The sequence below is a fragment of the Lepidothrix coronata genome, unplaced genomic scaffold (assembly GCF_001604755.1).
Source record: "Lepidothrix coronata isolate B3197 unplaced genomic scaffold, Lepidothrix_coronata-1.0 Scaffold254, whole genome shotgun sequence".
In the NCBI taxonomy this organism is placed as follows: Eukaryota; Metazoa; Chordata; class Aves; order Passeriformes; family Pipridae; genus Lepidothrix; species Lepidothrix coronata.
In genome coordinates, this window is record NW_016690434.1 from 393,039 (window position 1) to 418,240 (window position 25,202).

General features: G+C 48.0%; 1 protein-coding gene across 1 annotated transcript in view; it reads right to left on the minus strand.

Moving 5' to 3' along the window:
- PNPLA7 (patatin like phospholipase domain containing 7) overlaps positions 1–25,202 on the minus strand; it is a 132,630-nt gene that overhangs the window by 34,844 nt on the left and 72,584 nt on the right. Inside the window, exons 23-27 of the mRNA XM_017835270.1 lie at positions 23,040–23,045; positions 19,780–19,843; positions 18,557–18,725; positions 17,309–17,491; positions 16,213–16,331 (exon numbers count right to left, since the gene is read on the minus strand). Coding sequence (XP_017690759.1) covers positions 16,213–16,331; positions 17,309–17,491; positions 18,557–18,725; positions 19,780–19,843; positions 23,040–23,045 — 541 coding nt within the window. The remainder of the gene's footprint in view (positions 1–16,212; positions 16,332–17,308; positions 17,492–18,556; positions 18,726–19,779; positions 19,844–23,039; positions 23,046–25,202) is intronic.

A 25,202-nucleotide genomic window follows, 5' to 3' on the forward strand; every position in this document is an offset into this window, starting at 1 on the left:
TATCCAGCTCTGCTCACACAGATTTGGGAACCACTGGGAATATTCTCTGGAAAACATTAACCTACTGTTCAGTGCAAATTCAAGTGGCAAATCAAAGTGACCAGAATAAAACAGAAAACATAAGAACATCCAGGATGGACCGGCATTTGGAAAACAGCGAGCAAGCTCAGACTTCTCACCCAAAAAAGAAGGAGCAGAGCTAGAAAATGACAGAGAGAAGCACAAAAGATGACCAGAATATGGGAAGGACTTCACATAAGAACAAACTAAACTCAAATCACTGACTAGAGAGGACCCTGACTGATGGGAGACATGCAGGGCCAGCAATGATATCACCAGGCAGAGATTTTAATGCAAAGGAAAGAATTCACAGACAGGTGTATGTAAAGCACAAATTGGGGAAACCACTGTTACCACATACTGAAGAGGTCAAATCACAAATGGATTTAAATGTGGAAAGGATGAATCAAAGGTACAGGCTGTCAGTGGCTACTAAAGAAGACAAATGGGAGGTGCAGGCTGGTGTTCAGGAGGCTCAGAAGCTGCTAATTGCTGCAAATACTCGTTTCTGAAGCAATCACTGCTACCCCCCATCAGAAATGAGAGAGCAGAGGTGGAATGTTTGGTCTGATCCTATAAACACCTGATCAAATCTGATTTTCTATCTCCTAATGGGAGAAGGATCCCTGTTCATCCTACAGAAGCATTACAGAAACAGAGGAACTGGCACTGGAGGCCCATTGCCTTCAGAGCAGCCCAAAATTACAGCCTCTGCTTTCAAATGCTTTGTCCAAAGAGCACAAAGCATTTGGATTAGTTCACCCCACCTGGATGGATGTTGTGCAATCTAAGCCATACAGCAGTACAAACCTTCCTTTTCCCGTTTTCATCCCATTTTTCTGTCCCTGGTTTGCTCTATTTCCGTCCTCCTTCCCCCCTTGCTGTTTACATCCTATAAATACTTGCTGACAGCTGCCAAGTCCACCATAGGTGTCATTTGGCCAAGTTATGCTGAACACATTCTTTCCATCCAAATAAATCCCCTCCAGCTGCTGAAATGCTCTGGGACAGGTCCGTGGTTATCCTGGTGTAAATGACTTCAATGACAGGCCCGAGCTGGTGTAATCCAAGAGCAGAAAACAGCTCATTTCCCTTCCCTCTCCAAATTTTCCTTCCCCTCTTCTCCTACTGCTTTTTCTTATCAGATGCCCTGAGTTAACAGAATTATGTTTTCATCCTGCCACTGTTTTCAGGCTTCTCTTTTTGCACTCTGCTGCTCTTGCCTGGCAATTCCCGCTGCCTCAGCCCCGATGTTCCACCAAGGAACAGACCCCACCCCACCAACCTGCTCCCTGGAGACAGCCCACATCATGTGGGGTTTTTAAGACATGTTAAATACCTTCAAGTATTTCCTGCTTGGTGGACAATTTTAAACTGGCCAGGACCAGCTCCAGATTGGATTCTCTCCCTTTAACTGGTTCTCCTAATTCACACGTCCATAAAATAAGAGGGATTTGATGTGATCACTGGATTTGTTCCTGCTTTGCTGCATGATGCCTTTGAATGCATAACAAAAGATCATTATTACTTATATTGGCAAGCCAGCCCCTCCATGCTGTGCATCCACAGGGTCCCTGCCAATATCCAGCTAAATGTGTGACAGCCACAGATCTCCAGCAGACACATCGATCCCACGGCACCGACCTGCAGGATGGTCATCAAAGGACTTTTCTTGCTTGTAAAGGGACACCCTGTAAGCTGCCAGACTAAATTATGTTTCATTTATACACAACCACAAAGCTGATTCTCTTCCAGCTCCAGCACCCTGAGCAGGAACATTTGTGAGGGAATGTATTTGTGCAAACTAAATCCTGAATCCCCCCATTTCTCCACGTACCATCCGGCCTCCTGAAAGATATAAATGGGTTTTTCCCCCCCCACTCCCTACAGCTTGAGGCCATCTTTACCCAAGCAACACAAAAACTTCCCAACAACTCCTCACAGTTGGTTCTCTCTTGGCCACTTCTCCGCAGCTCCCGGCTCCACAAACACGGGCAGGCTGCCAAGGGAGCCGTGTGCCATGCCAGGGACACACATCCTGCTCCCTGCCAGCGAGCTGGAGCATCCCAGGGAGCTGGGCTGGGCAGCTCTCAGGCTGCAACTGAAGAGGAAAACAAACTGAAGCCAGGAGCTAGATCTGTGTTAACAGCCAGAGTACCAGGGAAATAAAAACCAGGGATCGTGCACTCCTTGTAATACCAGGCCTGATTTCACAGGGGACTTGTCCTGGTTTAGGGCAACATGTGAAAGTACAAGTGTTGGGCAAGAGGAGCACAAAGGGAGATCCCTCGTGCCAGTGCTGTACACACACAGCAGTGCCAGGAAGGGACAGGGAAAATCTCCAGTTACCTGAATGACGTGGAGCTGAATGCCACTCACTCCAGGTGAAAGGAGGACAGGAGAGTCCTGTTAGACAGGAGAGTCCTGTTAGCCAGGAGGAAGGAGCATCCCAGAGAGGGGGTGCACACACTGTGTGTCACTGGAGCTGCACACACAGCTGTCCTTCACCTCAATGCTGCCTGAAGGTGCAGTTGGATGGAGCATCTCCCCTGCCAGGATTGATGCCTGCCCCAGGACAGTGACAAGGACTCCTGGCAGCGAGGACAAGTGACCCACAAGATGGCTCTCAAATCATCTGCACCAGAACCCAAAGATTTGCCCAAGGAGTGCAGAGTCTGTATATTAACAGAAACTCTTTTCCACTGTGTATCACTCCCCAGGACAGGCCTGATCCATTAGTGCCCTTTGCAGAGAGAGCAGAACTGGCACAACCAGTGTGAGAAGGAGCTGGAAATCAGAGCCAGGCTCTGCTCTCACCCTGCCACTGCCCCAGCCTGACCTGAGCCAGGCAAGGCATGGGCTGCTCTGGGCATCAGCTGCCCCAGGGGCTGCTCACTGCACTGCTCTCCAGCTTGTGCTCAATACACTTCAAAAGCCTCCCAAAGCAGTGCTGTACTTGCTAAATTCCAAGCACCATTCCTTCTTTACTACTAATGGTCACAAAGAAAAGACCACGGAAGCAGGGAGGGGAGTTATGGGGTTGGAGACGTGCTTCCCTAAATACCACAGCCCAGCACACAGACAGCTCAGCAGAAGGACTTGCAGGAAAATTCCTGCTCCTGAAATGAGCCCTTGCTTTCATCTCCTGGGGAAGTGCCTCTGGCATGTGACTGTAATGCAGGAAGGCCAGAGCACAACTGATAAAAGAAAAATCCTCCTGTGAGACGTGCATGTGTCAGCTCTGCACGTGCCTGCAGAGCTGGGATTAGATCCGGCTCAGGAAGGAGGGAGAAACACACAGGGCACTTCAGATTAAAGCAGGAATGCAGGCTGTCCTCCCTGCTCAGGGCAGGGGCTGAGGAAAACACAATCAGTACAAAACCAGAGCCCCTATACCAATATTTTTCCCACAGCCACGTTTAACACATCAATAGGATGCTGACTGGCAGCATTAGAAAGAATAACCCCAACCCTGGGAACAGCCAGAGGGGACACTTGTTTTTCAGACTGAGGGAGCAGCAAGCCTGCAGCTCAACCCCTCCCAGAGTCTACTTCAGCTTCAGAAAGGGAGGGAAAATCCAGCTCAGGCATTCAGCCTTGCCAGCACCCATCTCTCCTCCTAATTGACTCAGCAGGATGAAGGAGATCTCCTGAATGCTCTGAAGAGATGCTATTTCCTTTGGTTAGAAAAGGATTAAGGTCATGGTTGCTGCAGAGCTCTACTGTGTCTCCTACCAAAGCCCCCCTGGAGTGGACACACAGCTTCCTGCCCCTCCTTCCTGATGTAGTTACCTGGCAAAGAGGTAGAAAAATAGAGGAATTGTTGAGGGGACTCTATTAAGCTTCACCAGAGCCCAACAAACCTGAATGGAGGAGCCCTTAGAAGGTTAAAACTCCTGAAGCAGAAAAGCTGTAAAAGCAGCTTTTCCCTCATATAACAGCTCTGAGTGCTGCCCGTTGTGAGCAGGGGGTGGATCACCCAGGGCAGGGGGAAGTGCCCTGGGCTGGCACTGCTGAGGCACCTCAGTCCTGGTGTCTGTTTTGGAAAGAGAGACATTGAGGAGCTGGGGAAGGATCTGGAGGAGCAGGAGCAGCTGAGGGAGCTGGGGGGGCTCAACCTGGAGAAAAGGAGGCTCGGGGAGGACCTTCTCACTCTCAGCAACTCCCTGACAGGAGGGGAGAGCTGGGGGGGGGTCAGGCTCTGCTCCCAGGGAACAAGGGAGAGAAGGAGAGGAAACAGCCTCAGGCTGTGCCAGGAGAGAGCCAGGTTGGATATCAGGGAAAATTTCTTCATTGTCCAGGCCTGGCACAGCTGCCCAGGGCAGTGGTGAAGTTCCCATCCCTGGAGGGATTTAGAAGATGTGTGGATGTGGCACTTGGGGCCATGGGTTAGTGGTGGCCTTGGCAGTGCTGGATTAATGGTTGGACTCGATCTTGGAGGGCTTTTCCAACCTTGACAATCCTATAATTCTAGCTATGAATATGTACATACTATGTCCATTTTAGAGATGTGCAAAACTGGTGTATTGGGCAACCACTGCCCCAGTTCTGCTTTGAAAACACCAGGAAAATTGAAGGTGACTGAGCTTCCAGCCCTTGGCATTGTCAGCACATCCCAAAAACCACCAGGTCAGGCTCACTGGCACTTCCCAGACCAGGATCCCAACGCTGGAGCTGCTGACTGAGTCTGCAGGTCTCAGAGTGACAGGTACAGCTACAACCACTCCAGAACCATCATCTGAGTAACAAACACCCTGTGGGGTGGTGGTTGGAGATGCTTCTCAGAGTCATTGTGCAGGTGCTCGTTGTACTGGGGAAAGGAGAAGTTGGATATTATTTGTATGAAGGGCTATGGAGAGTGGCATCAGGAGAGGTGAGATAAGAAGAAACCTCGTCTTTATATAAGCAGCAGCATTTTTTGGTGTGTTCTGTGGCTGATCCTGCCACTGAGTGCCTCAGTAGCAAGTCTGCTACAAGTTGCACCTGGATTATCTCCAATTGGCACCTTCAAACTTTGCAGCTGCATCAAGACATGCAAACATCACCTGGAAATCTAATCCTGGTTGTGTCTTCCCAATAACACTATTTCCCAGGTTTCCTGACCATAAAACTTCCCAGCATCATAAATTTGCCAGAATAATTGCAGTGATTATCTGCCAGCCCCAAAGGAGAACAGAAACCAAGCCCTGCACTTCTGCTCCTGCAGAACCACACGTGCGCTTACAAGGAAGCTCCCAATCTTGACAACGTTAATTGATTAATTAACTAAGCACCATTTCTAAGCTAAATAGTGTGAACAACCCCACATTAATGGGTTCTCATCCTAACATCCATCTACCAGCAGGATCTTTCCCAGGAGCTGGGGAAAAGCTTTCTCTCTTCCACTGCCCACACGTATTGATCCAGAGGCCTGAGTTCTTCCTGCCTTCCCCTCCATTAACAACAGTCTCATTCCATCCTCCCACTTAGCTTTGCCCTCACATTCCCACCATCTCCTTAAGCCAGAGCTAAGGAGCTCTCTCCCTTTGGCCTTGCCATGCTGTAGAGATCACACATTGACCCTGTGCCAGGCAGGCACGTTCAGCAGGAAAAGCATCTCCTATTTATCACAACCCCAGTGAAACCACCTTCCTGCAAGAAAATCCCAAAACAGTGTCCTTTTATGGCCTTGATCTTGTTTCTGCTTTATACACAAACCTTAGAACAAGCTTTAAACAAAGAGATTTGTGCCTGACACAGAAATAAACGAGCAAAAGTTGCTCAGTCCTTCCAGGTTTATCAGCCCAGGAGTGAAGGGATATTTAAGGCATTGGAGGGGAGAAAAAAATCACAAAATGAAGTCAAACTACAGAAAATACACCAGGGTTTTTGTTTTCTGATCCCAGCTGCCAGTAGGACGCTCTGGGAGGAGCACAGGAGGAGGGAAGGGGGGTTGAATTACAAACTGCACCCACTTGGGGACGTCACACAAAATCCTCTCTTACTCTGAGCCAAGAAAGGATTCAGTTATCTGCAAAGAAAGATAATTTCTTTGGAAAACAAACATATCCTCCTTTCCCCACCCCTTTGAGACTTATTTATGAAAAGCCTTACAAGAACCCATTTTGAGCACAGTGTCTGGAAGCTGCAGAAATAATAACTGTAAATTTACTTAGAACTTCTCTAATCTCCTGTTTCTTAGCAGGAAAGCTCACTGCCCAGGCAGGGTTGGACAGAGAGTCCCCAAAATCACAGCAGTGCAAGAACCACTGTCCTGAAAGCTTACGGACTTGCCAACAGAGCATTACAATTGCTCTATGGAAAGTGTTCCCTCCAACAGGGAACACAGCACATGTTTTTTCAGCTGATAAAAAATGAAGTGCAAAACCAGCAACAAGAGCTGACCCACAACTCCACCACCTTGTTTTTAATTTCATCTGTTTATCCAAGTGCTGCTGTGAATAAATGAGTTTGGTGGGTTGAAGACTGGAGATCAGGGCAGGAGAGTCCAAATAAACCACTTGCAATTAATTTTTAGGGGTTTTTTTAAAAGCCATAACTTTGAAGGAGATGACTCCCAAGCTCCTGCTGCTTGCAGGGTTTAATAGAAGCCATAATAACCTTCAACCTCCGTGGCAGATGGGAGCAAATGAGCAATTACACACGTGCTGCAGCTGGGAAAAAGAAAAAGCAGATCATGAAGCATCAGGTGGGTGCCAGGCCATCTGAACAGGGCTTTTCTGGGCATGTGATGACCCAACTCACTGAGCAATCAGCACTGAGGGCTGGCAGCAGCCACACACTCGCTCTGCCTTCAGCACAGCTCACGTGGGGGAGAACAAACACGGCTGCAAAACACGAGTGACGCACCCGAGCTGCCGGCACACGGGACGGTTCATCCCTCCAGGAATCAAAGCAGAGCCTCTCAGGAGCAATTAGGCTGCAGCCTCTTCCCCACCATCTGCAAACACAGAGCCTGAAGCCCTCCCAGGAGCTCCCAGCCGTGTCTCAGGAGGTTTTTGCTCAACAGCAGCAAATGCTCAGAACTCACTGATTTATTTTTAGGGGTTGGTTTTTGTTTGTTCGAACAATGTGCTCTAGGGCTGACCTGGATAAGATTCAAAGTAGGTGTCCAAACATAAGTTATCATTCAGATTAGGTATCCAAGCATCCAGTTATCATCATTTTTTCCAAGGAAGATCCCACCTCTGTTACCTTTCTCCTTCAGCCTCTACAAAACAGCAGCAAAACACCAAGTCAAAGGTGTAATTTCATCTTAGGGATAAAGAGTTTTGATGCTTCTCTGCTATTTTACCTTCTGAATATTGCCCTGAAATCTGCTTTTTGAAAGACATGGCGAACCCAGGAGCCTGAGTGCATGGCTGACTCTGGAATTCAGCTTTCCACCTGCTTTATCTGCACGTGGCAGTGGATGCTCCACTGGTGACAGGAGCGCAGACACGCCGGGCACAGGACACTTCTCCAGGCACCTACAGCAGTAATTACAGGCTCTGAAGCCACCAACCTGAGCTTCAAAAAGGGATGTCACAGAAAAATTCCACTCCACTGTGCACTGAGACACAGATACTTATCTGCACACACAAAAACCATAACAGAGGTCACCAAATAGCTCCCCCTGCTCGGAAATGCTCCCAGCCCAGCACAGGCTGCACATGATGGAGAGGGAGGGCTGGAGGCTGCAAAGGCCACGAGGATTAACCTCAGAGCTGCCAACTTTCTGCCTTTCCCAAGTCGAGACAAGATTGGCCTGGTGTACAAAGGGATTACTTTGAAGAATGGGAATTGGAGGAAGGATATTTCAAGTATTCAGGGGTGTTTTTTTCCATGACACAAAGCAGATTCAGCCCCTTTTGTGTCATTTTGATACTTCCCTACTGCAGAAATCCTGCTTCATCAGCTGTTACTGGGCATTGACAGGCTGCAGATGCTGCACAGCAAGCTTTATTTTTCCATTTAAAATAAAGGAAGAAGCATTTTTCAAGTTCTTTTCATATTTCAGTTTCATTTCCTGGAACTTTACAGCACTATGGGGATGAGGAATGGGATCCTTTTAGCAGCACATATTCAAGACCTGTCTTTCTACAGAAGAGGAAAGCAGAGCCCTGATGTGCCAGTTCAGTACCTTGAGCAAGCACTTGGAAATGGAACAGGAATTTCATGGATGCTGCCTGACTGCACCAGGGGGAGAGAACAAAAAGACAGGAACTGCAAAAATCCTCACCCTTATCTCATGTAGGTAGGAACTGGGGAATGGTGTGAACTGAGTGCAGGAGGACCCAATCTGAGCCAGACTGGCTCCATCCAGGACTGCCAGACACAGGCTGGAGACAGGGATCTGGGATCTGGGCCGAGCCCAAGCAGAGCCCAGCACCCCACACAACCTCCCCCAGGACAGGGCTGGACCCACAGCAGCTCTGCCAGGTCACACATCCCCACATCCAGCCAGTGACCTTCCCACAACACCAGGAATGCAAACACACACCTCCCAGTCCACCAGGGCAGACCCAGGAACCTGCTGGTTCCCTCCAGAGCCCTCTCTCTGCAGGATGGGAGGAGACACCGGAGCTGGCACTGCCCAGAGCCAGCTGGGGAGTGCAGGGTTTGCTTGTGGGGGGTCCCTCCTGCCCAGAAAAGGCTAAAATATCCTAAAATCTCAGCAGCCCTTGCAAAAACCTTGGCCATGTCTTGGCAGTGCACTCAGACAGCACAAACAGGGTTACCAGCAGCCTGGACACTCCTCTGCATGCTGGGATAAACAATTAACTTCACCAGATTAACTGGGTGGCAGGTTTCAAGCAAATTCCCCAGACACATCTAACCCATGAGAGGGGAGCATAAATCCATTTACATTTGGAGATAACAATACCCTCTTAAACCCCCAAACAATTCCTCCTGGTAGTGGTTTATCCTTCTCTTCCATCCAAGTGCTTCAGAGCAATCTCTAAAGAGTGACCTGCCCAGCTGCCAAACAGTTCGGTTTGCACAAGGAGGATAGAGTTATAAAAGTGTGAGCCATTTCCTCAAACCCATGTGACATCAGGAGCTGAATGTCAGTGATGTTAAATCCTGCCTGCCCCTTCCTCTCTCCAGGGATTTAACCCTCCACAGCTGCCAGTGACTCGTGGCACCCTGAGCACCTCAGAGAGGCTGGTGTTGCTCTTCCAGAACTCTCCTAGCCAAGGTCAGAATGAAGAACAATGGTTTTAGCAAGGATTTTGTTTCATAATTTACTTCAGAACAAGCGTTTTCTCAGACTCTGTTTTTTGAACACTTAAAAAAAGCAAACCAGGATATAATTTTTACCCATTTCAAGCTTTCAGCCCTCTGTTCACCCCTGAGTTTTAAGCACTGTGAGACAAACAAAACAAATAGCTGTACCCCATTATGAACCACTGAAAAAAACCTTGCAATCAATAATCAATTTGGAAACATGGTGCAGTCCTGAAGCTCACTGCATGATCTGGAATGATTTCAAAGCCAAGTGCATTTCTGTTGACACATGGGGATACCTCTGGTACATGGCAGAAGCAGTTGGCAAACTGCATCTTTTTGGTAATAATTCCTTTGAGAGAGGGCTTGAAAGCAAAGACTGAGAAAGGAAACAGAGCAGGTGTAAAGAAGACAAGCAGGAATGAGAGTGGAGCAAAAAGGGGGCAAAGAAACTGGGAAATCTTAGAGCTTGGATGTGTTAGAAAGGGAAAAGAGAAAGACTGGCAGACACAGACAGGTGGGAAAAGGAAAAAGGGAAATAGGTTGTATATGGTCTAGATAGGAATGGAAGTGTGGAGAAACATTATTTATTTATATATATATATATATATATATATATATATCCCTCAGACCCTGGGGTGCCCCTGTTCAGACTCAGTCCAGGGTAAGTTTTGAACCCAGCAAAGGAGCTGAAAAACATTTCCTGTGTTCCAGTATGTGAGGAACATCAAGAGGCCAGGAAATTCCCATGGGCTTTTCTTTCATCCCTTCTGTAATCTCTATCTTGAGTATGTTTAGGATCCCCAGAGGGAATGACACTGCTCTGTTCTTCCTGGCAGCGTTTTCCAAGGCTGCCCCTGGAGGCACCTTCTGAATTTAGGCAGCAGGTTCCTGCCCTCTCTCCTCACCCTCTCAACCAGCACATTGTGTGGGTGCTTGTGGTCATGTTTAAAGGTTTAAAAAAGCAACTCCCCTCATGTTTCCAGGTCTAACCCTGTATTTGAGGTTCAGTAATTTATCTTATGGAACCCACCACCTCCACTGCAAGTTCTGCATCTCTGCAGTGGCAGTTTTAAGACAACGTCCACACACACACTTCTCCCACTGACAGGGTAAAAAGCCTCCTGTCATTAGTTACCTGTCACAGTTAAGGAATAAAAATTAATCTTCCTTAACTGCTGGAACTGAATCTGAAGCACCTGCACCATAAAACTTCACTCAGTCTTCCCAGGAGATTCTTTTATTGCCTGAGACTGAACACCAGGGTTTCATAACCAGGACCCTGCTCTCGCCTGCTACAGCCTGGAAAGTGAGTTGTCTGAACCATGGGAGCAAACTGTCCACCCCAAGGACAGCACTTTGTCATTGGAGCAGAGTTTCCACCTCAAATTTCAGCTTTTTATTCCTCAGGTGATGCATCACACGCTGAAAGCTGGGCTATGAGATGTCAACCCCACCACTGCACCACCAGCCAGCTCCCTGCACCCCGTGGGGGCCAAACCTTAGTCCTGACCCAGGGGTTGGCACTTTTATCAGGCCCTAGAAGACCCACTAAGCTTAGACATTTTCTGTGCAGTCCTCCCTATTTTCTTTCCCTGTGCTTCTCTCTGCTTCTGTGGATCACGGAGCAAAAGATGACAGTCCAGAAGGGATCTGAGCTCCCAGAGCTCCTCTGGAAACCAGACCTTCCCATGCTGCCATTTGACCTTGTTCTTTGTAGAACTAAAAACAGCCCCCAAAAGCAGAGGTGTTATTTCTACCATCCCTTCCTTGCAGCACACTGCCCCAGTAAATCCCACTGCTGCATTACCATGTTATGCTGCCGAGTATTTAAATGTTCATTAATTTTGGCAGCTTGTTAATTTTTCCTTAACAAATTCAAGCAAGGGAAAGAACACAGTGACTTCATGGCTTCTCTCAGGAAAAAAGCTGATGAGAATTTCATATGAAGTGAAAGAGGAGTTTCTGTTGCCTGCAGTGACCTTCCCACCAAACACTGAAGACCTGCCCTGTGCAGTGCAGAAGTGAAAGTTTCTCAGAGTTAAGATGGCAAAATCCAATTAATTAGGAAGCACTGAGCAGCAACGTGACAGGATAACCACCAAACCCTCATCTGTTCAATTATCATGAGAATAGGACACAATTAAGAAAGAGCTGTCCCCAGCCAGGATGGGACCACAGGGGCTTTGTGTGTTTTAAGGCTCCTCTGCAAGTTAAAATAACAAACCAAACAAAAAAACTTACCAGCATCTTTATTGATCTTTTCTGACTCCTCACATGAGCATACTGCAAATTCAGCTTCTGCATCGTGCCAGCTCTGATACCACTTAATTGCTGGGGGTGTAATTAAAACGCTGCGTCACCAGCCATGAACAGCAGCAACACGTCCCTGTGCCTGCTAAAGGCAGCCAGGAGCTCCCCAGACAACCTGCAAAGACTCTAGAGAAGTGATATAATATCTCACAGCACGGCACTTACGTGCTTTAAAGTGTTTTACATGGATAGAGCAGGTCATCAATCCCCAAACTCAATTCCTTTTTTAGCAAGATGGAACAGGGAAGCACCACAGGGTTTGTTCACGTGCAGGAGCTCCTCACCCCCCAGCCACACCTGCATGCTCAAAGCATCAACACTCAGAAAAGGAATAGGAGCTTCTAAAGTTCTCAAAATGCCTGTTTAAAATTTTTCCTCAGGTTATGTTGGGAGCTTTTCACCAATTCCTTTCCACCAGGATTGCTCAGGGACACAAAGGGCACAGCTGGGAAACCTCCCAACGTGCTGCCACGCTTGACCCAGCCTTCAAAAACGTTCCTGGTACCTCACTGGGAGATGTACATGTGTATCCACCATGCCCTGAGGTGGCTGTGGGCATGTTCTACCTGCTCCTTGCTACACCCACCACAAAGGACAGTCTGATCTGGCATCCCTTGGTCCCTTCCAGGCACAGAGGGCAGTTCCTCCCGACTTGGCTATGCCAGGGATTGCTCAGAAGCTGCAAGGCTTTGTCCCTGTGCAGACACAGGACAACCAAATTCTCTCTGTGCCTCCTGGAAGAACAGATCAGTGTCTGGTGGCAGAGAAGACAAGGCTGATAAGCAGGTTTTTACTCCAAGTTGCCTGAACGAGCTGGAGCTGCAGCCAAACATCACAGATACAGCAACAGTAAAGCCCCCATGGTTTATTCCTTGTGCAATCAGGGGGCTTGGAGCAAACACAGAGTGCAGAGGGCAAATGTGGTCTCCTGAGAGCAGAACAACTGAGATCTGCAGATCTCTTCCAGCCTTTCCATCACTGGGTAAAGCCATTGAAAGGGGAGATAAAGCCAGGCTTTAAGGAGCTCAGAGACCCAAATCAGGCCCAGCAGCAGCCTGTAAATGAGGTGGTAGCTGGACCTTCTCTAAAAGCCTGGAGTGTGAGCACCCTGCACATGGCACAGGCTGCAGGAGCACAGACAGACAGACAGACAAGGCAACAAGAGCATCCATCAGACACAGAGATCTCCATACCAGAGATCTCCACAGCTTCTCCTACACTGCTGCTTTTATCCTCCCTTTCCAGAGGGCCAGAGCTGGAAACAAAAGAACAAAGTGCAGAAAGAACAAGTTGCTGAACCAGGCCAACTGCCCAAAATGAAAAGGTCTGAGCCACATCCGTAGTGTCAGCAAGAAAGCTGTGTGGAAAAAACCCAACTGCTTGACATATTGAGTGCTGAGGTGAGATAATGAGCTTGAGGAGAAAGCTAAAGGGGAAAAAGGAGAAATGAAAAGATGCCCTGATGAAATTATTTACAAATATCCGTCAACAGCAGCTCCTCAGGGAAGGTTTAAATGCTCTGCCTGAAGGAAGGGAAGGGAAGGCATGGCAGGTATGGGCTGGTAAAGGGCTCTGGCAGCACTTGAATTCCTTCCCAGCACGAACAGCTGACTGTTAGTGGAGACAGTACACCCAAAAAAGAGAAGTAATTCCTTATCCCAACAGCCCTTTCCTTCTCAATAAGCACATCTCATGCACACCATGGACTTGTATCATGTGCTTTACTACAAATACCCAGCCTGGGGCAGCTCCAATGCTTTGGATTTTCCCATTATGCCTACATGGAATAGGCACCACATTCATTCCTGGAATAGTGGCATTATCATCAACAACAAAGCTTGTGATCCCAGTTTTGTTGAAGTCAGGCACAGGGTGGGATTGCTGGGGTGTCCTGTGCAGGGCCATGATCCTTGTGGGTCCCTCCCAGCTCAGGACATTCTGTGGTTCTGTGATTCTGAAACAGCACAACCCAATATTTTTATTCCCCAAAGCCCGAGGGATTCCCAGATAGTTCTGTACTAATTATTTACTTCCTATAAATGTTAGTTTTCAAACAGCTTTGCTCAGACAACCACAGCAAAGCAAAGTGGGCTGTATGTGGGAGGGCTAAAGGTCAGGACAATTATTTATGGGAGGGTTTATGCCTTTGTTGCAGGGCTTGATGTGTCATTATTCTTGCAACTACTTTTCAAAGGTATTATTTTCCTAAACACAAATCCCCTTTCCTTCTCTCAAGCTCTACAATGTTTCTAACTGAAATTAAGTTAGTGCTTCACAAAAGCAAAACACTGTAATTTTTGAACTGTATCACTTCAAGTTGTTTTATTTTTATGCTCACAAGAGAAAGAAAACCTTTAGTTCCTCTGAGCTTTTGTCATGACAAACCACAATGATAATTACTGGGAAGCTGCTGTTGGTAAAACCTCCCAATCCAACTGTCACTGGGAAGCCAGACAAACATTCCCAAAATAACAACTAAATAATTGAGATTACTGGAGTCCCAGAACACAATCCCTTGAACAAATACCCACCAGCCAGCCCCTGTCAGGATTTCCTCTCTCTGGTTGTGTGACCAGCATGATTCATGCTCTGAGAACAAGGTGGGAGGTTACTTCATATAATTATTATCCAAAGGCCACACTGACTATGAACAGTCTGTGCAGTGACCCATGAAGATGGTTTTAGTTAGAACAGGCTTTAATCACAGGATGATTTTAAGTACCTGGTGCCTAATCTCTTGAAGTTCTCTTGTTAATAGAAATGGGGAAACTAAGAACTCACTTTGCCCTTCCAAAGGCAAATTTTACAGAGTTCAGAGTAATTTTGTCCTTTCCCCACTATTCTCACTTTGAAAACAATCTTTTAAGAAAACCAGGTCTTTTATCTAACCACAATTTAGATGATGATTCAATGACCAAAACAGCATTCTGTGCCTTTGCATGGAAAACACAATGCTCACACCAGCCATGTGTCAGCCTGAACCCCCTGAACAAGCACTTTAAGGCCACAGAGCTTCAGAGAAAGAAGAAATATCTTATTTATCCACTCTGCCATTTAATCCTCTCCAAGTCCCTCATATTGCACAGATGCAGAAATGAGCAGATTAATGGCACATGTCACGTTGCTGAAGGGGTGATGTGCAACCAGAGCCCCCAAAGCCAACACAGCAGCAGCTCTGCAGAGAAGGACAACACAGGACCAGCACAGGCTCAATGATCCTGCTCTTCCTTACCTGGGATCCTGCACACCCGCAGGTGGGAGCTTGTAAATTAAGTAATAGAACAAAAGAAATAAACAGTTTGGCAAAAATTACAGCTGTGTTTACAGAAGGAAGGAAGGAAGGGAACGAGCACAGTGTGCTGCCAGCAGTACAGGAGTGCACGTATTTAGCTTGACAAAGGCTTGGGTAGAGGCAGAGATACCAGCTGGTAACAAAGAACAAGCCACAAGTGCTTTGTATCAGTTGATGAGAAGCCTCCTGAGAAGCTCAGATTAAACAGAGGCTCCCCTCCTCTGCTCTGCTTTGTGTCTCCACAGGGCAGAGCCTGTCTCAGAAATGAAATCCTGAAATCAGCTCAGGTGAGGCACTGAAAGGGAGCAGGATGAAGGCACCTGTGCAGGCACCCAAGGAACCAGCCAAACAGTGGCTGTCTCAGCACCAAGTGACTAATCAGGACAAGCTGCCACAAAGGAGCTCCAAGCTCCGCTGCAGTGAACGTTCCCCCAGAGCACGCGCTGGCCCGAAGACAGAAACGTGATATTTCTGTGGACTTAAACAGACAGACTGTGTGCAAGTTATGGATTTTATTTCTGAGAGCTGTATTTCAAAGCACTGTTTTAAAGCAGGGCTTCAAGAACACAGTGATGGAGACAACGAAGGCGGCGCTCGCTTGAGACAAAGGGCGGCTCAATTCTGTCTCGACATTAAACTCTCAAAGTAAAAAGAGATTCCAAAGAAAAATGCCAGTAATAATTTATTTCTAAAGCTCACTGGGGATTCAGGTGGAATTCTAACAGAGTGTTCAGCACACACCTTGTCCTTGTGTCTGCAAAAATACACTCTTTCTGCAAGGTAAGGCTGTCAAAGTGTGGGTACCTGAGGGCTTGGGGGATTGTACAGACGAGAACATTCGCCATTAGAGGAAATAATTCCTCTTACTGCTCCAACTTTGAAGAGCTTTGAGGGCCTTTGAAATATTGTGAGCCATTTTCTAATATAAGAATCCATAGAGGAAAAAATCCACAGTGTAGGCCAACAGAAAGAAGCATCATGTTCAGTGCTCTGGTCACCTCCTGGTATTAAACCCAACTTATGAGAGCTCTCAGGAGGTCACAAATACTCATGTTCCTTCTGCAGAAATCGAGCACAAAACCCCCCAGCACATTAAGTTTCACCCCCAAACGTTGTTTGCAGAACAGGATGTTCCAGGATGCCTGTTATCCTGCGGGATCTGTCACAGCCCAGTGGTGCTGGAGCGCCCAGATCCGGTAGCAATGCACCAGCACCGACTGGGCTCGGCCTGAAGGGACCTTAAAGACCACCCAGTTCCACCCCCCTACCATGGGCAGGGACATCTTCCACTAGACCAAGCTGCTCCAAGCCCCATCCAGCCCAAGTAAGTCACCTACCTGGCCCCTCCACCCCCCAGCACCAGCGCTATGGCGTTCCCGGTCAGGACACGGGCCAGGCGCGAGAAGTCGGAGTGACGGTCCGGTGGCTTCTGGAACACCCGTTCATACATCTCTATCTGCAGAGGAGAGGCACAGGAGAGTCAGCCAACAACATCCTGGTAAAAGATGCTACAAAGATGAGGGGACTGGAGCACCTCTCTTGTGAGGGAAAGCTGAGGGAGCTGGGGCTGTTCAGCCTCGGGAAGAGAAGACTGAGAAGGAACCTCATCCATGTCTGTCAGTGCCTGCAGGGAGGGGGCAGAGCATGGACCAGGCTCTGCTTGGGGAGCCCAGCAATGGGACAAGAGGAACGGGCAGGAACTGATGCCCAGGAAGTTCCACCTGAACATGAGGAAGAACTTCTTTGCTGTGCAGTGACCTGAGAGGGTGTGGAGTCTCCTCACTGGGGATATTCCAGAACTATCTGGACAAAATCCTGGGTGACTGCTCCAGGGGACCCTGCTTGAGCAGGGAGGTGGCACTGGATGACCCACTGTGGACCCTTCCAGCCTGAATCTGTATATGATTCTGTTCCAAGTGGGTATCTGTTCTTCAAAGGAACAGAGGGTCAATGAACTACCCAAACAGTTCTAGAGATCCAGTGCCTCTCCCAGTCTTCCATAGGTGCTGGGAGAATTTCATGGTATTTCCTTTGGAGCTGTTTCTTTCTTGACAAAGATTTGAAGCTCCTGAGAAGCACCCCAGGCTACCTCTGCCTTATTTTTGGCATGGCTTTGGCAAGCACAGGGATCCTCCCAACAAAAAGGAATCTATGGCACATACACCCCTTTCAAAGTGACTCTGAGATAGTATTTACTGTCTTCAGGATATCAGAAATCCAAGTATGCATCCTTAAAGAAAACACGGGCCCCTTATCCCTGTTTCCTTTATTAAATTGAGGTCAAACAGATCTAAAGAGAACTCTGTCTGTGTAAGAGCCCACTGCACATCAGAACACCATGGAGTATCATTATCCCAGATCCCTCTGGACACATGGATTACAGGTAAAGTGAGGGACAGCAAGGGACCAGCTACTACATCAGGAATCTCTTACCAGCTTGGGCAGACTCCTTTTGGAGAAGACTCTGCGTGGGCAGTGGAGGTGGAGATGAGCAGAACACCAGCTCCGCATGTTGAGCCATTCCACAGTTCGGGAAGGGAGGGGCCCATCCTCCTTATGGAGCAGGATGAGCTGCTTCTGGGCTCTCACTGCAGTGTTCTCCAGCATCCTCTCCAGCTACAGCAGGTTATGGACACCAGAGGAATGGGGGGTCAGGTACTGCCTGCTCCAGTATCAGTGTAACAGGTATGAGACACCCCCCCACACCCCACTCCCACCTGAACCCACAGAGAACTCTGCACAGCAAGAACCCCCAAACATGATGGATTCAGACAACTGATTTGTCTGATTTTAGACTTCTGGCACACAAAGATTCAAACCTAAATGCTTTTGACCCAAAGCAGGCCATGAAATGCACATGCAGACACACCCTCTCCGTGCAACATGAGATGTTCCCAAGCCATACTCAAGCCTACAAATGTTCAGCGTGTTTTCTTTTTTCCCCTTCCCATCAGTTCACTTTTTCCTCCTTGTATTTCTGATTTTGACTTGTTTTCTTGTTGGTTTAGGCAACTGCTGGCAGCTGCTGTGCCTGTGCTCCCTGCCTCCCACACCCAGGCACAGAGAACCAGCACAGAGGGACACAAAGGCTGCACGTGGGACCTGTCCAGGCTCTTTGGAGTCAGACTCAGCACTTCACAGTCCTAAAAAAAAAAACCCCACTTGGGATCTTATTTTTAAATTTCTTGCAGAATTTATGTGCCTGGTCAAACTTAGGTAATAAAACATAAAAATAATAAAAATAGATAGTAAAGGAAAAAAATTACAGCTTACAAGCTGTAATAAAATAGATTAAATTATTCATACACTGCAATTTAGATCTACTTTTTCCTAGGCACACACCATGAATTTCATCCAGGCAGAAAAGAATTTCTCTCTCTCTGTGTGGAGACTCTGTAGAAATTCTGGGCAGAAACTCAAAGGTTCAAAGCAATTTACTTTTGATTTACCATTGGCCAAAATGACTCTTTAGAGGAAAAGAACTTTGCTGGAAATACTCCTTCATAAAACCTGACCTTTCAGAGGGTTCTCATGCAATTCTTTTCCCATTTCTAGCACGCATTTCCCAGGAATATTTCATTATTTGCGCTTCATTGGGAATTAAACCCGGGAAAACTCCCGAGTGTGGAACGACACCCTTTGAGCTGGGCTGCCAGAGGTGCAAAGAGGGGTGTTCCCAACCTCTCCCACGGTGGGCTCCTGGTCCCCCAGCCCCACGATGAGGATGCAGTCGGCCTGGCGGATGCAGCGCTGGGTCCAGGGGGTCAGGGAGCTGTCGGCCTGGTACAGCACGATGCGGTGGATGTCCTCCTGCTGGCCCAGCCAGCTGGTCAGCCTGTACTCATGGATGCTGGGACAGAGTGGGAAAACAAAATGGGTTTATGCCACAACTCCCAAGAGAAAAGAGAGGAATCTGACATGTCACCAACCCCGGCAGAGCTCAAGGAGTGTTTGGATGATACCTTCAGGCAGCCCAGGGAACGGCTGGAGCTGTGCCAGGGCAGGGTCAGGTTGGATCTCAGGAAAAGATTCTTCCCCCAAAGGGTGGTTGGGCACTGACCAGGCTCCCCAGGGCAGTGGGCACAGCCCCAAGGCTGCCAGAGCTCCAGGAGGGTTTGGATGATCCTCTGGGGCACAGGGTGTGACCCTTGGGGATGGGCCTGTGCAGGGCTGAGAGTTGGACTCGATGATCCTTGTGGGTCCCTCCCAGCTCAGCATATGCTGGGATTCTGTGAAAATCTGAAGGGCAGAGACCTGCCCTATTGCTCAGCCAGTCTAAGAATCTTATCTGCTCCCATCTCCAGGCTCATGCTTGCTCTGTTTCTCCAGTATTTATACTATTACACACATACACCAAGGAAGGAGGATGCAGTGATGCCTCACTTCACTAAAGCTTCCATGGCATCCCTAAGAATGAGCACACAGTGACCACTTGGAGCAATTCAGCTTTTCCAATCTCACAAGTGATAAACTGACTATGGAAAAAACCCCGCACGTTTGAAACAAATACTTTTCAAACATTGTTCATAGAATCATAGAATATCCTGAACTGGAAGGGATCCAAAGGGATCATCCAATCCAACTCCTGGCCCTGCACAGACACCCCAACAATCCCACCCTGTCCCTCAGAGCCTTGTCCAAACCCTCCTGGAGCTCTGGCAGCCTTGGGGCTGTGCCCACTGCCCTGGGGAGCCTGGTCAGTGCCAACCACCCTCTGGGGGAAGAACCTTTTCCTGAGATCCAACCTGACCCTGCCCTGAAACAGCTCCAGCCATTGTCTCCAACACTTGGATGAGAAAGCCCTATGTGTGCCAGAACACAGGGTTTTATTCCCAAATTCTCTATATTCATGAGCAGTACAAAGTCTCTCTGCACTTTCCCCCAGTAACAAGGAGGGCAGGTACCTGTCGAGGGCAGCAGAACCCAGTCTCTGTTTGATGTTGTCACTGGTGAGCAGCAGGGCAGGACCTGCAGGAACAAGGAATTTCATCTGTGAACATTTGTCATTGAGCTCCTGACAAACTGTGTGGAGAACACTGCCCAGAGAAGCTGTGGCTGCCCCATCCCTGGAAGTGTCCAAGGCCAGGTTGGACGGGGCTTGGAGCAACCTGGGCTAGTGGAAGGTGTCCCTGCCTGTGGCAGGGGGAAGAAGGAGATGAGCTTTAAGGTCTCTTTCAACCCAAACCAGTCTATGGTTCCATGAAGCTGCTTTGAAGATGGTGATGGCTCAGTGCCATCAGGGCTGTTGCAGAAGAAAGAGCTGGCACAAAGCCTTCACAAAAATTTTCACGCTTATCTACAAATACATCTTCCCATTCTCCATATTCCCAGAGCTCTGCTACTGCGTCACAATTTTCAAGCTCTGTTATCCCATTCCTCAGTGTCATGTAGGATCAAAGAATCCCAGACTGGTTTGGGTTGGAAAGGACCTTAAAACTCACCTCGTTCCACCCCCTGCCATGGGCAGGGACACCTTCCACTGGACCAGGTTGCTCCAAGCCCCGTCCAACCTGGCTCTGGTGACAGTTCCTACTGCAGCTGCATGTTCACAAACACAGCATTCAGAATACCACGGACATTTACAACCACAGAAAGCCCAGGAACCTGGTTGCATAGAAGATAAGCTGTTTGACAGCCTGAAACACAGAGTTTGTTCATCCTGCGTGGAACCAACCTCCCAGGTGAACCCTACACCTCTCTGTAGCAGTACTACTTCTTACTCAACACACCAACAGGAATCTCACCCAAAATACTCCCAGATCTGTAGGAGAACTCCACTAGAGAAACAGGCACACACATATCTGGCAACAACTTTAGATCTGAGTTGAACTTTGTTGCACAGAAAGCTTCTTGCATCTACTTTAATTTTCTTATGAGCAACTCTATTTCAGCAGCAGCAATTTGTGCCATATGTGGTGGAGGCTGCAGAGTGACTGCAGCTAAATACAAAAGAAAGCAAAGAAAAGACAACTTGAGGGAATAACTGCGCACGTAAAGAAAACGTTACCTGTCTCTTATTGAGAAAGTCACATTTACAAGACATGACAGAGCAGCTGCTTTGTATTCGTGTTTTCATTGTGCAATCCTTCATTGTTTCATTAAGAAAAGAACTGAAATTCATGTACCAAATAACAAAACACTTCATTACGTGAGGGCTCTCAAGGCAAGGTCATGATGTGTTCAGTAAAAACCACGGAACCGTGAACGAACAACATGGGAAAAGGTCACAATTTCACACCAATATGTTTGAAAAGCAAGCACAGATTGGAGCCGGCCAACCTGACCTTCAGGGCCAACTCAACCCCCAGGGCTTGATTATTCCTGCAAGGGCTTCACTCTGCTTTAACAGACTTCAGTGTTAGACTAGAAAAAGCTCGCAAGTATGATTTTTCATCTTGCATTTTCAAACACCCAAATAACGTTTGCTCTTTGTTACACTTACGATGAAGAAAGAGCAAACAAAAACGGACAAAAATATCCCATAAGTGGAGACCAAAAGATAAAAAGTAACAGCTGGTGAGAAAGCACAAAAAAGAGGATGATTTAAGGGTAGAATTTAACTTCCTCACCCTCCAATAAAGGTTCTGGAACCTGGTTCCTAAGAAAGCAAGGAGGGAATGAGCTCAGCAGCATTTCCAGAGCAGACCCGGTTTAACTTGCCCTTCCTTCCTCCCTCTGCTGCTCCCCAAACTGTCCAACTGCAGGGAACAGCCCCAGTGCCTGGTGAGGGCGTTTGTCACCTTATTTTTGACACTGGGAGATTCTCTGAGGTGATTTACCATTCACCTGACAGAGAGCAGGTCTAGCACAGCTTTGAATGGCATAATGGGATGAGAGAAGAAATAGTGATGGCATTGCACGTGACAAAGCCAGCAAGGGAGAGAAGGCAGGCCAGTTCTGAAAGCATTCAAGAGCAGAGTTATCATTAGTGTTTGCTAATGTGTCAGATCCTCAGCAAAACAGAAATGATATGCAGGCAAAATATTCTTCCAGGATATGTGACTTACAAAGCTTTGTGGCAGTGGTGGAAGTTTAGCAGGCAAAGATAAACAGCCAGGAATGCCAAATGAGCTGAGGAATACAATAAAAATGTCAAGTAGGAGAGACTAACACCAAGGAGGGAACAGCCCAGCCGTGCTCCACCTCTGCCTTGGCCTGTTCCCTGCCTGCCCCTGGGCACTGAGATCCAGGAGCATCAGCAGTGGAGTGTGGAGTGTCCCACACTGGTGATGCACCAGGGCCCAGGCCCTGAGGGGACACCATTAAACCCAGTGACCTACAGTCAGAACAGCTCTCATACAAGGTGAGAGGCAGAATTTGTAGGGCTGGGGTGAATCTTTCTCCCACTCAAAGGTGATGGCAACTTCAGCCACAGTACCTTGACTGGTGCCCATCAAGCACCACGGGAGCCTTGGAGAGGTCTATGGCTTAGAAATCACATTCACTCCCCTCCCTTTTGACTTGGGAAAGCAGCAGTTCACAGCACAGGACACAAACAGGGGTGCCCAGACAGATTCTGGCTGTGCCAGCTCAGGAGGAGCCTGCCCAGCATCCATCCCATCCCACCCCATCCCATGCCACCCCACACACAGGTGGCACAGGACAAAGATTCCCAGACCTTTACTTATGCCCAGCACAGAACACAGTGATGATTCCAACAGAACCAACTCTGTTTTGTCTCAGAAACACCAACCATCTGCTCCACACTCCCAATTTCTCACAGGCTCCCAATTAATGGATCATTAAATAACCCTCCATTAGTGTGCTCAAGAACACCAACATATGCGAGCTCAGAAAACAGAACGACCAAAAGTGTCCTTGAAACTCAATGCTGAGAGCAACAAAGTTATAAAAAAACATCATTCTCATCCCTGGAAGTGTCCAAGGCCAGGCTGGACGGGGCTTGGAGCAACCTGGGCTCGTGGAAGGTGTGCCTGGCCATGGCAGGGGGTGGCACTGGATGAGCTTTAAGGTCCCTTCCAACCCAAACCATTCCATGATTCCATGATGATTCAAGTCCACGCCCCTCAAACAGCCACCCCTGCAGGCAGGAGTGACCAAGTCCACGTTAGTGCATCCTTAGAGTGCATCATCCCAGTTGCACACCTGTGCTACATCACCCAGAGATGCTCCCTCCACACCCGGCATCAGCCCCGTGGGCAACTCACAGCTGGCACCGTGGACACAGCCCTGCATCCCCCAGGGAATGTGCTCCTTCAGCAGGACCAGACACAGGGTGAACAGCTCAAAGGTAAGAGCACAGGAGAGGTGATATGAGGTAACATGAAATATTAATCTGAGCCCTGCAGTGTCTCTGACAGCAGCCAGAGCAGATTGCTGGGGAGGAGGAGTATTAGAGCAAGGACAACTTAATGCCATCCTCTGAGCCTCCAGCCATCTGCAGCTCAGGGAATTCTCAAGCCCGGGGTGGTGACTTTCAATATCCAGGGGGGATTTTTCTCTCACTGAAGAACTCACTGGGCTTCTGAATCCCAGCTTTTATGTGCTTCAGGTGAGAGAATTCCATGGCAGCAGCTCAGGGGGATCGGGATTCACGGGGAAACCTCCTGGAGCACCTGAATCCGTGCTCCAGAGCCATCTGTTTTTCAGCACAGAACTACAATTCCAAGAAAGAGAAGAGAGGAGAAAGAAAAGCTGGGAAATATCAGAGGTCTGGTTCATTTTCTCTTCCAAGAACAAAGGGCACTGAAGGGAAGGGCTGTGGCAGCTCTTCAGCAGAGCTCCCAAACTCCTGCCCCAGTGGGGGGACAAAAGCACCACATGAGAGACATAAAACCCTTCCTTTCTTTCCAAGAATGAGCAAGGGACTCACTTTGGTAATTTTTTTTATATAACATTAATTTCCTAAGATATGCAGGAGTTGGAACACAGGTGTCCTAGTTCTTAGTCTAATAAAACACAATCCAAAAGTTGCCTAGAAAAATCAGATGCCCAGAGGGCAAGGGATGATTTTGAGGCTCAGAAATCCACCTTACCTGGAAAACACATTCACACCAAAAGATACAGCCAGTACAAAATGCATCATGGAAACATTTTAGCAGAGCAAACTTATTTGGCTGGACTCCATCAAAAGAAAATTTACTTTTGGCCTAATAAAAGTCTACAAAATTATGTATCAAAGAGACTGAACTGATAAATGAGTTGGATGGCAGAAGATCTAACCCATTAAAAATACCAAATTGTGCCAGGGTCCAGGAACCACAGTGAACATTTCACATTTAAATCTAATCTGTGTGTAAAGAAAGGAAATTCAGGCAGAACTAAAATTAAAAACTCAAATAAATTATTAATAAAGATATTTCAGTGAGCTCTCCAATACATTATACATTTTTAGAACTGAAAAGAAAGCTTAAATTTAAAGGGCAGAAAGGAATGAGAGAGACACATATGTTGGATTTGAATCCCTCTGTACTTCAGTTTGAAATTCTATGAGATCAGAGGGCTCCCACATAGAACCAGAATTCACACAGCCATGTGGTGTCTTTTAGCTGGTCTCAGTAAAAGAACAAAAAAAAATAGTTAGGCAAATACTTCTGAAAAATCTGAATACTGCAGAAGAACTTCTTATCAAAAGATGCTCTCAGCTCCACCAGCATTCAGAGGAAGAAATATTCCTAATAAAAATAGACATCATGAACACTGGGCAGAATTCACCAGCACAGCAGTAACCTGCACACCTTCATGGCGCTCCAGATCAGAGCTGGAAAATTCTGTTCCTGCTTTCTGGGAGTTGTACATTGTGCAGCTTCTTCCTCTGGAGCCCAGAGCCCCGGATTCCCAGGCAGTGAGCCTGCAGCACACAGAGGTGCAGCCCCGGGCACTGTGCCCTGCAGGACCTTCCTGCACTGCCCAAGGTGCTCAGGGCATGGTCCATGTTGGTCCCTGTCCCAAAGGGAAGGCAGGGCCACGTCCAGTTACTGCTGCCAGGTACCAACTCCTTCAGCACCAGCTTCTGACACCCACTCAGAGCCTCCAGCCCCAGGGCCCAGCGTGGGAAGGACGTGGAGCTGCTGGAGAGAGTCCAGAGGAGGCACCAACATGGTCAGAGGATGGAGCAGCTCTGCTGGGAGGAAAGGATGGGAGAGCTGGGATTGTTCAGCCTGGAGAAGAGAAGGCTCTGGGGTGACCTGATTGTGGCCTTTTAGTGCCTGAAGGAGCCACCAAGAAAAATGGAGAGAGATTATTTACAGTGGCCTGGAGGGAGAGGACAAGGGGGAACGGCTTCACATTGCCAGAGCAGGGTGAGATTGGATATTGGGAAGGAATTGTTTTCCCTGTGAGGGTGGGGAGGCCCTGGCACAGGTTG